At 32.4% G+C, this 14,293-nt stretch overlaps 1 protein-coding gene across 1 annotated transcript in view; it reads right to left on the bottom strand.

Annotated features, from left to right (window-relative positions):
- The window catches only part of KLHL1 (kelch like family member 1), a 393,181-nt gene that overhangs the window by 103,009 nt on the left and 275,879 nt on the right, over nucleotides 1–14,293 (bottom strand). The window contains exon 6 of the mRNA XM_045080638.1: nucleotides 13,025–13,211. Within this exon, the coding sequence (XP_044936573.1) occupies nucleotides 13,025–13,211 (187 nt within the window). The remainder of the gene's footprint in view (nucleotides 1–13,024; nucleotides 13,212–14,293) is intronic.

Here is a 14,293-nt window from a genome sequence, read left to right as displayed (position 1 = left end):
GCCTCCTGAACATAATTTGAGCTACAACAGGCCAGAGACCTTTACTATTTAGTTTACCAGCACTAAAAACAGTGATTAGAAGTTAATATGAAGGGCACCTGGGTGGCTCAGTGGGTTAAGCCGCTGCCTTTGGCTCAGGTCATGATCTCAGGGTCCTGGGATCAAGTCCCGCATTGGGCTTTCTGCTCAGCAGGGAGCCTGCTTCCTCCCCTCTCTCTTTCTGCCTGCCTCTCTGCCTACTTGTGATCTCTGTCAAATAAATAAATAAAATCTTTTTTAAAAAAAAGTTAATATGAATACTTGTAGCAGAATTAGATAATTCAAAAAGAGTGAGTTGGTCATTGAGAACCTAAGAAATGCTGAAGAACCAGCTATAGAAGGGAGACAATTCCAGTCTAATTTCATAATTAATACTTTCCAATAATTGAGGCAAAGATTAAAAAAAACTAAATCTGTTTTTTCCTTATGTAGGAGAAAAATCAATATGAGCAGAATTATCAGAAAAATCACATATTTTTTCCAAAATGTAAACACCTATATAAAAGTTATAATTAGACCGCCAAATATATGAAACTGTTATTTATTCATGTCCATGCTTCAGAGGTAGACATTGGCAATGACTGCCTATAGAGATTCTTGTAAACAAGAAACTTAAAGGGAAATTGGAATATGTACAACAAAAATATCTTTAACTGGAATCTTATAACAATAGATCAAGTAAAGCTTAAAAATAGTATAATATGTGAAAATAATTCATGTGTATAATTGCTATAAAATATACTTAATTTTACTATCCTTATAGTAAAGAATAAATCAGTTTTTAAACTCTTATCTGGATAAAGATTAAATTAATACTGACATTCAAGTTTTGATTCAAAAGCATAGCTATATGCTTTTATAAGTGAACTCATGTTTTTCATATAAACTTCCTTTTAAAAGAAGCTTAGTCTAGAAGTCAGAAGCTTACTACTATGATGTTACTTAGTTAACTACTTAGGGTTGGGTTTGTTCCATGAACCTTAAATGCCTCAACACCAGTGGTTTAATTATGAACAAAAATTTACCGTCAATGAATAAATATAACACTTCAAAATACTACTCCCACCATCACTTATTGAATCAATTGTTTTTTGCATGTGTTCCTGTTGATATTTCTCACAGTGTCTCATAAATATGTAAAATAATTCTCACTCTCTATATGTAGGGACACCAATATTTGGAATACTTACTTATCTTATTAAAGATCATAAAGCTCACACAGCTCTGTTTCAGTTTTACCAAAATTAGTAAATGTCATGTACCAAAAGGTATTTGGAGTTGTTGGTGAGGAGTGAGGTCTTGAAGTCTGTAGGTAAGCCGCAAGTGTTAAAATAATTAAAATTGGTTTTTTTGAAAACCCCTTACATTTCTAGTAAATGTACATTAATATGGGCTCCCATGAATATGTGCACATGCATATGTGTAGTATGTACTTACAAAAATATATAATTATATTTTCAAAAGTTTAATACTATTATGGAAACTTATTTTTGGTTTGGTATTTTGTTTTTGATAGAAAATGGAATATTCAATTTTTTGTTTATAATTTTCTTTAATAGTTAAAAAAAGTAGTTAATTAGCTGTACAACTATACTCCCACATGACACAGATATTGGGGATTTCTGAGGTATCAACCTTCACTTTTCCCATCTCATGCTTACTCGACAGAAATTGAAATTGACAATACTCTCATCATTGAAATTATTATCTCCCTCTCTCAGCAGGTATGGTTGGATTCCTTGAGTAATATGTATAGTTAATATGACTCCTTTGTAATAGTATCAGTTAAATGTGCCTATCCCCTTTGGTGTTTATTCATGCATTTTACTCTTGCTATTAAATCACCTCTTGGTGGATATATCATTATGTGTATAGACCATTATCTACAAATGTGCATTTGTATTTCTAAACCACATTAATGCTGTATGGTCTTAAAAGAATTCATCAAAATCATACATCAAGACTACCTGAGTACAAAACAGAACTAACATAAACTTCTTCAAAAGCTTTGACATTAAGTAGAATTACATCCTGTAATTCTGGTATATCAAGTAATCTTTCATATTCATAAAAAAATGTCAAAAAGCCCAGGTTGCACATGTGAAATGTTATTATTAGTAGAAGACAAACCATGAAAAAGCAAATAGGTTTCGGCATAATGAAAACAGCACTTTTTGTGATTTATTTAGTCACATATTTATGTAGTTTATGAAAACAGCACTTTTTGTGATTTATTTAGTCACATATTTATGTAGTTTTCAAGAAGGAAACATTTTCAGAGATGTTTTACATACTTTTTTTTGCAAATCTTGAGTCATAATATCAGTTTATGTATCTCAAACGTAAATGTGCAGTGGCTGCAAAAATATTGTACATGGTTGTTGACAGCAGACTTATTTGTAATAGCTATCACTGAGAAGATCCCAGATGCTCATCAGTAGGAAAATGGATAAACAGTTATTATTAAATAATTAAAAAGAAAGAACTATTGGTATATCCAACCTCCTGGATGAATCATCAAAATATTATATTGTTTCATAGAAACCTTAAAGAGTATGAAATGTGTGATTCCATTCATATGAAGTTCAAGAATAGGCCAAACTAATTTAAGGTGAAAAAAATTTTAAGGAGTGGTTCTTTCTGGAGATGTAGAAGCTGGGGCCTAATTAAAAGGGGTATGAGGGAACTGTCTGGGGGTAATGGTAATGTTCTAAATCTTGTTAGGGGTTTGAATTATATAGATACATATATTTGGCAAAACCCATTGAGGGATACACAAGATTTATGCATTTTAGTATATGTTGATTTTACCTAAAAGCTCTAAAATATATTGAAATCTAGTTAATACTGAGTATGCCAGTGTTTTTAGGATAAAGTGTATCTATGTCTAAAACTACTTTGATGGATGAGCTTACAATTAACTGTAAAATTGGCTGAGTATATAGATGCTCACTTTATGATTCTTTTAACTTTTGTGTGCTCAAAAATCTTATAAAATTTGGGGAAAAATAAAATAATTAAAAACATGTTTTCAATGTAGCTGGATTGGTGTAATAAAAATGGTAAGCACGTAATGCTGCAACATTTCAAAAGATGGACAATATGCAGCTAAGGGGTGGGCAGATAGTGAAGTACGGTTAGACAAATGAAGGAAGGGGTGATGAAAGAGTAAGACACTGAAACAAAAGGCAATGTTTATGTATGGACCATACTGCAACTAGTGTAAAGCTTCAACACTGAGGAAATGAGTTGTGAAATTTGATAAAGATTAGAGGTATTCTATCAAGACATTTTTGATGGAGATAAAATAGGAAAAACCTGTTGGTTAAATCTGAAATGGTAGACAGTGAAGAATAAATGCACTGATAAGGAATGGGCTCTACCTGGAGGATGGGGACTAATGGAGATTTTTATTTTTATTTTTATTTATCATCATCATCATCATCATCATCATTTTGCATTTTAGTGATTATGCTAGAAGTCAGGATTAATTGATTTGCCCGTAGTGAGCTGGAGAGAGACCGGAAGTAGGAAGATCTTTATGTAGCTCATTTATACGTTGTAAGAAAAAAATACTTCATTTGAGAAGCACATGTGTTACCCCAGATCTGCAAGCATAAGGCGATAAAGCTTCAACCAATGTAGTGGAAATGCTGATGTAAATCAGACAGGCTCTGATAACTGATTAGCTATGGAAGGCAGAGCAATTCTGATGACAGACATTTGAAGCCACATTAGATGGAAATATTGCTGACAGGATGTATTCTAGACAGGATATTAATGATTTTTTTTATAGTAGGAAATATAATCACCTTGTCTGAATCATAGAGCTTTTGTTTAATAATTATACCATGTGTTACAAAGTCACAGAAAAGTAGGAATTTTACTTTTCATATCTGGAAGTTGCTCTATTCACATGGATAACTTATTCTTTGAAGAAATAATATAGACCTAAAAGTTAAATAAAAAAGAATAATTTGAAACACTTATAATAAGAAATTTTTATTTTAAAAACAATATACGAAGGGCACCTGGGTGGCTCAGTTAGTTAAGTGCCTGCCTTCTGCTTAGGTCATGATCTCAGGGTCCAGGGATCAAATCCTGCATCAGGCTTTCTGCTCAGTGGAGAGCCTGCTTCTCCCTCTCCCTCTATTGCTCCCCCTGCTTGTGAGCTCTCTCTCTCTGTCAAATAAATAAATCTTAATCACAATATATGAAATGTGAACCTTATAGATTTGTTTTCATGTATATAGGTTTTCTGGAGATAAAGCAAATGCATGTTTTTGTTATTTAAAAATACAAGTTTAATAGTTCTCCATACCTATCCTTAGAATAAAATTTAAAATACAGTCAGAATTCTTATTAAACGTCTGTATTACATTTTGAAGATATGTTATTGAAATATAAAGCTTATGAGAAATTGATCAAATAGAGAATTTTAAATTAAGGGGAAATAGTTAAAATATTTATAATTCTGTGTGCATCAAAACTAATTTACAAAACATGAAAGAGAAATAAATAGAGAATATTTTATATTTTCAATTGCATGCTTTCTTATATTCCTAATGTGTTCTCCAGAGAACTAGTCCTAACATTCAGTAAAATCCTAATGAAACATCACATACTAAGAATTAAAAGTATGTCAGGCTTTTATACTGGCATTTAAAAAAGTCACTTTCAGCACAACTCATCATTAATAGGTTAAATGTGGGCAAAAGGTAGAAGACATAACACAGATTTCAGAATTACACAGATCTCTGCATTTAAATTCTACCTAAACATACTTAGTGAAAGGTAGAAATTAAAAATATTTCTGAACTTTTGTTAAAATCAAATGATCAGGAATATATTGTCAACAAGTTTGTTGTACAAAGTAAGTGAAATTTATATATGGTGGTTCTTAGAATTAGGTATTGAAAATACATCATTGATGAAGTGATTTTATCATTCCTAAATGTTCAGTTACTGGAGACAGAGATTCATAATACTGTCTTCTGTTTCAAGATTGCAATAGCAATCTTCTGCTTATAGTCTGTTTTTCAGATCCTCAAATGATTATGAATAAAGGAGAATTTCATATCAATACAAAGATTATATTGATCAATGTTACACTTAAAACTTAATGCTTCATATGTATGTACGTATGAGATTTGATCATTTTGGATATCTATTAAGATCAGTTAAATAAGTTGTAATTTAAATATGGCAAATATTTGCTGAAAGCACACTAGAAATAACAATGTACCTGAAGTTAGAAATGTAAAGTTCTGGGAGTACCTGGATGGCTTAGTCCATTAAGCATCAGACCCTTGATTTTGGCTCAGGTCATGATATCAAGTAGTGAGATCAAGCCCCTTGTTGGGTTCCATGCTGTGTGCGGAGCCTGCTTAATATTCTCTCTATCTCCTTCTGCCCCTCCACACCTCTCCCCACTCTCTAAAAACAAACAAACAAACAAAACAAAACAAAACAAAACAAAAACCACCAGAAATTCCTTTCTCCAGTTTGCTTATAAACCAGGAAAGGGAGTTAATATATTAGAACAGATAAACTTATGAATTTAAATTTAAACTTGTAGCTCTGAATATTTGCTAATGATCCTTCAGAACCAAGACATGTATCAATATCTAATTAAGCTCTGGTATGAATTTTAGTTACATTTTCTATTAGAAGAATGTGGGGGGATTTGATCAAATTATTAGTGAGTCACCATCTACATTGTATCAGAGCTCTTCTAATTTATTACAGGATCTAATTTAATACTTCGAGTTAGAATTATAATCTCTATTTTAGAGATTTTAAAGTTATATTTCAATAGTATTGCCAAATTTGTGAATACTCAAGAATTATTTAACCACGGATATGTTGATGATCAACTTTATAAATACGTGAAAGGGAGGAAAAAGTCAGGTTGCCAATAGTTGAATTCTAAATAAAATATATTCCATAAAGGATAGGACATAAAACAAGTGAAATAATCTATGGAAAAAAATCTAAATTGAAAACAGAAAGGTGCCTTCTCTTTATTGGAGAACAGAAGACATGCTATTGTGCCCTCTAATCATAACACCAATACAACCTGGGCAAATTACAACAATAACATAATTTTTTTTTTTTTTGCATTTCTGGATTTAAATGAGAGTGAGAAAAAACTACAAGGGCACAACCAAGTAGCTGAAAGAACAGTGAAGTAAAACCTGGGAGAGAGCTAATGGAGTACAGAAGTCAGCACTTCCCTGGGGCAGATGTCTATGCTTGTGAAAGGATCAACGTCACTTGCCTGGGACCTAAAATGAAGCAGAAGATAACCAGAGACTTTACATGAAGTCTGGAGCTTTGAAGAGGGCTGACTTGCCCCATGTCAGTGGTGCCCCTGGTTCTTGGCTGAAGCTAACTCATCCTCACTAGACAAAAGCATACCCAAATTAGGTCCCCCACAGGTCCCCAAAGCAGATGAAATTAACTATAACTTCAAAATAATATTAACCAACAAAAAAGAACCAAACTAACAAAAATGAGACTTCTCAGAAACAACAGACAACAGGCTTAGACACTCAAACTTTAGATGTTGAAATTACTCATTACAGGATATAAGTTAAATATGTAAAACATTTAAGTAACTAATCAGTGAAAATAAAACATTAATAAGATGAGAATATAAAAAATTATTTTATAAGTCTCAAGCAAAAGAGGAGACTTTCAGAAATGGGAATTGTTGAAATTACAAATCCACAGGAGCCTCTAGTTTTAACTACGATGTTGATTCACAAGCCCCTTGAGGCTGAGGGCCATGGCAATACTCATGGGTTCAGGCTTCTTGGGAATCTCCTGGAGTGGGAAGACCCTAATTGCAGTTCTAGACAACCAAGGCCCTTACAATCTTAGACTCAAAAAAGAGCATGACAGAGCATTGTTGCTTGTTTTCTCTGTGCATTTGCTGAGCCCTAAGACATACCTGAAATCCAGGCAGAAGAGGAACCTGAATGCTAAAAATGAGTTAGAGCTCATCCTTCTGAAAATAAAAGGGTATTTAGGGCCCACCATGGAAGAATGGCTTTTAAATACAGACTGGAAAGAAACCAGGAATAAAGCAGCTCTCACAAATATTACATCATAGTCTCAAATCATCAAATCCTGAATTGGAGGAAGGGTTTTCCTTTTACTCAGAAGTGTCTGCCAAAAGGAACATAAATTCTCTTTGAGAGACAACTTAATGTTATCCACAATCTGCATATATTTTAATATACAAGAGGAGTCATTCCTCCAGAAATTCCTAAGTAATGCTGTATTACTTGTTATAGCAAATTTGTAAAATATTAGCATTCTTCTTCTTAAAGAAAATTAAAGTTTCACACTGTAAACTGGACTTTCTACTATATAGTAAAGGCAATTAGCTCAAAATACTGAAATAAAATTTATAATAATTAGAAAAGAGGAATATGTCCTTCTATATCATTCTACAAATGATTTTATACATAAAAATTCATTATACAAAAACTCACTTTCGCTATTAAGAGGGTTATAAATGAAGAGGCAAGAAATGGTAATTTTCATTGTATAATTTTTTCTACTATTGTTATGTTTGAAAATTTTTATAAGTTTTTTTAAGGCAAAGAACTGGTTGAGAAGACACTTAAACTGGTACTACTCTATAATTTAGTGGTACTATAAATTCTTATAAACTTTCTGGAAAGATATTAGCTCATATGTCACAACAGCTTTACCTTCCCACCCAATAATTTTTCATTTTGTAATCTTTATAAAGAACACTCAAAGGTTAGGAAGAACTCCTGATGCATGCGGATGCTGATGATGGCATTATTTACAGAAAAAAAGCATTGAATTCCACCAACAGTTTAATACTAAGCTTAAGCTCAAAAAAACTGGGATTTCCATGTGAATAAGAATTAGTAAGATTCTTGATATGATGTATTTTAAAATGTTAATAAAATATAAATTTACACATATAAATAATGAGTAAAAGCAACAAGAATAACAATTTTAAGAAGGTTAATAAATTCACATATACTTATATGTTATACCTATCTAGACAATCACAGAGATTTTATGAAGACAAATGTTAATAGGTATGTCTCTATATAAATGTAGATATATAGTTAGGGCTGTACACACTCACACACATGTACATTGAAATTTGAGAAAAGAAATATGTCACTCTGTTAACAATGATTGTACTTAGGTTATAAGCCGATTTTTCTTATCTATACTATTATATATTTATCAGATTTTCAATTCATGCTTTAGTAGAATGAAGTTATCTCCAAGAAAGTACTGTTTGGATCAAAACAAAACCAAACTATTCCTTTTTCTAAGGAATTGTCTAATAAACAGTCAATATCAGAACAGGAATCCAATAACAATATTTTGATGCAAATATTTTCTATTAATCACTACCACCAAATTTTATTTCATAGTTTACACGAAGCACACATAAGTGTTAAGTCAATCTAAGCACTTGAAAGTGATCAGTTTTACCTTTATTTTTTTTTAATTTTTATTTTTTAAAGATTTTATTTATTTGTTAGAGAGAGAGAGAGAGAGAGAGATACAGAGAGCAAGCACAGGCAGACAGAGTGGCAGCCTAGAGGCAGAAGGAGAAGCAGGCTCCCTGCAGAGCAAGGAGCTGATGTGGGACTCGATCCCAGGACCCTCGGATCATGACCTGAGCCGAAGGCAGCCGCTAAACGAACTGAGCCACCCAGACATCCCTAGTTTTACCTTTAAATCAACCTTCTAAAATATTTATGATTAGTGTGATTTGTAACAAAAGTCTTACCAAAAAAGCAACAAATTGATCAGTATAGTGTACTGCATTGATTTAAATCCACATTTGATTTCAGATGACAACATTTAAAGAAAATCGTTCTCCTTATAAAAACAGCTTGTATATATTGCTTCTTAAAAATCATATTTAGTTTTATGTCTCCTCATTTCTCAATTCATAGTAGAACAAATACTAATTCTTATAATAATGTGTTTTTTTAAAAAAGATTTTATTTATTTACTTGAGGGAGATCACAAGTAGGCAGAGAGGCAGGCAGAGAGAGAGGGGGAAGCAGGCTCCCTGCTGAGCAGAGAGCCTGATGTGGGGCTCGATTCCAGAACCCTGAAATTATGACCTGAGCCGAAGGCAGAGGCTTAACCCACTAAGCCACCCATCTCTATACTAGAGATTTTAAGTGAAACCCCTGGATTTGAATGGGCATCTCTCTGATTTCAAAGACTGCTCTCTCCACTAGGAACATCATCAGCCTTCTAAAACCTCTATAGTTTCAAGTCAGAATTGATCCTGTAAAGTCTCTCACTGAAGCCCACTGTGTCTCTCCTCCATTAACCACCAGGCTTTCATTTCCCTACTGGCCATAATTCAGTCATAGGGATTTCTTTCCATTTTTTTTTTTTTCTTTTGAAGATGTCACTTTTCTCAATTAGAAACCTTCACATTTGATATACCTAGAGTCTGGAATTTACCACCAAGACCATGCTTCCATTCCAACTTTCCTAGATTAGACCAGGGTTGCTCCAAGGGCATTATACTCATTCTACTTGCCATTCCCTTCTTGTAACATTCATTTTGTAAATATTTTGTTTATTATTTGTTTTCCCAGATTAACTTGGTAGCTCTGCAAGGTACGGGTTATATTCATAATGTTCACCATGGTACACAGGTTCTTAATGCAGAACCTGGCACAAAATAGATGTGCAAAAGATTCGCATCAGCACTGAATGCCTATAAATATGATTATAAGAAGGGAGAGAGGAGAGGCCAGTGCTTTGAATTTTCATGTCTGTGGAAGATTGTGTCTATAGTTTATCTACCTCATTTGATATCATCTGAATCTCAGTAATTATCTAGCTAAAGAGGAATTCCAACAAAATGTTTCTGCAGCCCTTTATAAGGCACAATATGAATATGTCTATAATTGAAAAAAACAACAAGTGTTATGTATTGTATTCATTTTCAAATTAATCTTGCCAAGTAAGTTTCAATTTTTTGCTGTTTTTCTTTGGGTTATTCTCTTTCTCTCTCTCTCTCTTTTTCACATTTTATTCCCTTTTCCTCATTACCTTCTAAGAAAACACAATTTTAAGATAAAATCTTAATGCCTATTTAAAGATAAAAGCTAATAAGGTATAGAAAGCACTATTAAAGCAGTAAAAGCATGATACAAATAGGAGGGATTACTGTGAAAATGTTCTGTTTGCTCTTTAAATCCCTTGAAACACTGGGCTTTTATAAATTTTTGCTTCATTAGGAAAAATGGGTTCTCTGAGGTTTGATATTAAGTATTAGATTTTTAGCTAAGTTTATGGGATAGTAATATCTCATTCCCATAGGACTAAGGATATGGTGAAATTTCTTAAATGTTCCTTCAAATAATTTTGTCCATTGTATTGCTGATTTAAACTGGAATATCTGTTCAGACCTCCTATATTATCACATTCTTTTAAGCCTCTAACTTATTGAATATGTGCAACAATAAATAAATTGTTGGTATTACTCAAATCTAGAGTGAGACTTGGAATCCCTAAGATAAAAAAAAAAAAAAAAAAAAAAAAACCTGCATTGAGAAATTCAAACGCTGGCAACAGGTTAACCCAGTAGACTTCCTAGTCTCATATTCTTTCGTGCTAAAACAATTTGAAGTCACCAGATTTAAAAATTCAAATTTAGTCATGTTCTTTGGTTCTCTAATGGCATAGTAATTTTGTCCATTTTAATTTATGCTTATTATTCACTACTAATTAAAGGCAAGCCAGATTCAATAAATGTTCTTCCTCTACCTTCTCCTTCTCTTCCTCTTCTTACCCCTCCTACTCCTTTCCCCTTTTTCTTCTCTTCTTGCCTTTCTTTTTTTTTTTCTTTAGAAAAAAAAAATATTATGTGCAGATTTACAAGTGGAATTGATCTTGTATGGGCATTCTTCCTGTAGAATAGTTTCTTTCAAAATGAATTTCACTCATTTGACTTTAAAATTTGGTAACTATTATTAAACCACTACCTTTTATAAAACCTGAGACTTGTGTATGTTTATTGAAAGCCGTGGAAATCAGGGTATTTATTTTTACAGATACAATGAACATATTATAAGGTTAAAATAAAGTTTGCATTCTTCTGCTATAAGAGATGACTATGTCATGTGGTGTATGTCATTTGATATTTATTACTGTCATAAGGACAACGCGAGTATAGGTTACTAGATTTGTTTTCTTAGCTTGAAAAATTTCTTCAGAATTTTAGTATAAGTTCTAATGATTTTTATCAGATTTGTATCTGATATTTTCTATTTCACCGCTTTAAAAAAAGGGATTTGAACCACACTTTTTGAAAATGTCTGACATGTTCTTTTATGTAATGACATATATTACAGGATCAGCAAAAAATGAAGGGAGAGAATGAGGGAAAGAGAGATGAAGCCATTTCACCACTTCCTAAAGCAACAAATTATTTACTCCCTTTAACTGACAGTTTTGTATATACATAATATACAACATAGATATCATATGTACAAAATATATGTAAATGGAAATAGAAATTCTCTAGTGCTCATTTAATGCGATTATTACTAAAAATCAATGTCCCAGTAAACAGAAAGTAAACTTCTCAAAAAATTAGACTAGTGAAAACCACATAATGGCCACAAAATATATTCATGACAGACAAAAATATGGAATTATATGTCTTTCCTGATTAATACTTAAAGTGTTTTCTTTTAGCTGCTATATTGGGATTTCATTTAACAATGGTGAAGGAAGTTTAGTTGCTTCCTTTTTTTAATTTTTATTTTTTTAGATTTTATTTATTTGAGAGAGAGACACACAGAGAGTATGGGAGGGGCAGAGGGAGAGAGACAAGCAGACTCCGCTGAGCATAGACCTGAAGGTGGGACTTGATCCCAGAACCCTGAGATCATGACCCGAGTCAAAACCAGGAGTTGAAGACTTAAATAACTGAGCCCCCCAGGCATCCCTTGTTGTTTCCTTCTATTTCTTTAATAACAAAGTTCTTCAATAGGGATCAAACATGTATGTATAGTCTCTTGTTGTCAACTATGTATATTGTGGATTAGGGCACCTGGGTGGCTCAGTCAGTTAAGAGTCTGCCTTTGGCTCAGGGTCCTGGGTTGGACCCCACTTCCAATCTAGCTCCCTGCTCAGCAGACAGTCTCTCTTTGTCCCTGTCCCACTCCACCCTCCACCTGCCCCCAGCTCATGCTCTCTCTCTCTCTCAAATTAAAAAAGAAAACTATATATATATATATATATATATATATACACATATATATATTCATATATAGCAGATAATTATATCACTTACCAGACACAAATGTATGGCAGTTGTATTTGTCTTGTGTATCACATAAGACAAGCTGAAGACAAATATTCATGGAATATTTTCCACAAACTACAGAAAAGTAAGAATGAAACCTTCAAATGTATGTGTTCAACTTTTAAATGAATCATTCACTTCCTTCTGAAGGGCCTAATTGGTAATCACCATTAAGTTTCTAAAGTATAACTGCCACTATGTATAGCTATTTATTTGTTGGGCTTACATATGAGATTCTAAATGCCTCAAAAGAAACTCTGTTCTTCATGATATTGCTCTCAGCCAGCATGTGACTGGCACATTACATTTTCTTTGCTTGGAATTGAAATACAGTTGTCAATATATCCAACACATTATTTGGCCTGTGTTTTGTAAGTGCTTTAAATCCCCTTTTCATTTCATATGAAGTCTGTCTGGCCCATAATGCACAAGAGATAAAGGATTTAAAGATGAATAGACAGAAGCAGCAAACACAGACTGAAAATAAGAAGTGTTATTTGGATTTTTCCCTTAATATTAAATCTTAATGTAGAAAACATGTGAGTTTTGTTGGTATTATACAGATTACAGTATTAAGATCATGCCATGGTATGATACAGGGTGTATATTATATAGAGATGAAGAATTGTATACCTTTGTTGTTATCCATTCCTCCTACTGCATACAGAGTTCCAACAGTAGATTTTCTAGGTTTAGTTCTTGGACTTTGCATTAAAGTTCTTCTTTCTGGCAATAGATGATACTTCATTGCTTCCAGAATCAACTTCTGACATTCCAAATCATTCTTAAATAATGCATGGTTTTCTAGGTCAGCCAGTATCTGTGAATAATACATAATCACTGTCAATAATGTTTTTATAGGACTGAGTATATGACATCAGTAGTTAAAATTAGAAGCTTAATGCCTGTGATATTACTCATATATTGAGAGGGATGAAGAATGTAATAACAACTAATTACACTGATAAATAAAAATAAATGAGTATAACAGAAGACCTTTCATGAGAAGCAGAATGGATTTTATTTTCTATTCAATACTATTTATTGTCATTTTATGACACAGAGTTTAAAGGAACTTCCAGAAATCATTTTTTCTATTCCCTTTCCTCTTATGAAACCTGTTTATAAATTGTATATAGTTGGCTATGTTGGCCATAAACCTGTCCAGCAAAGGAAATTAAAAAAAACCTTTAACAAATTCATGGTAACAACCTTCGTAAATTTCATTTATTTATTTTAAGATATTCCAGGTATACTGGTGATTCACAGACCTGTAGCCCTGGGGATAAAAATATATGTTTATAAAAAATAAAAAATAAAAAAAAGATATTCCAGGTATAATTTAAACCCTTTTTAAATTAAAAAATCAATAAAAATGAAAACAATTATTCTTATCTCTTTAAGGATGCAAACAGATGGAAAGTAGTATAGTAGAGAAGGTAAAGTTTCCAATAGTGAAATTAAGAACTTTTATACCAAAAATCCAGCACCTGAGGGAGGAATAGAGTGAGATCAGCTGTTTGAAGCTGTAGTATGTGTCTCTTTTGCTACACCAGGGTTTCATCCCCCCAGATTCTTTTGTGTACATTTCTTTGAGCACATACAAAACATCTTTTCTTTTCCTCCTCTTCTGTTTTTCTTTAGACTCTCTTTTTCTCTGGATTCTTTCAGGATCACTTTCTTCCTTAATGAATGAATATTTCATTTCAAGTGACAGTTAAATCTGTCACATAAATTTAGAAAATTAAGAAGCTGAAAATTTAATATTAATACACTGACCTTTTCATCCACATTGATAAGAAACTTTACCACATCTGGACACAAATATGTATTGAATGAATAAGTTAATATATGATAGCAGCATATAACTAAATAATTAGATTTCACATTTTAACCTTAATT

This window comes from Mustela putorius, unplaced genomic scaffold (genome assembly GCF_011764305.1).
Source record: "Mustela putorius furo isolate JIRA1106 unplaced genomic scaffold, ASM1176430v1.1 tig00000480_pilon_pilon_pilon, whole genome shotgun sequence".
Classification (NCBI taxonomy): Eukaryota; Metazoa; Chordata; class Mammalia; order Carnivora; family Mustelidae; genus Mustela; species Mustela putorius.
The sequence above is the reverse complement of the archived record's forward strand: the minus strand, read 5'-3'. Positions and strand labels throughout refer to the sequence as shown.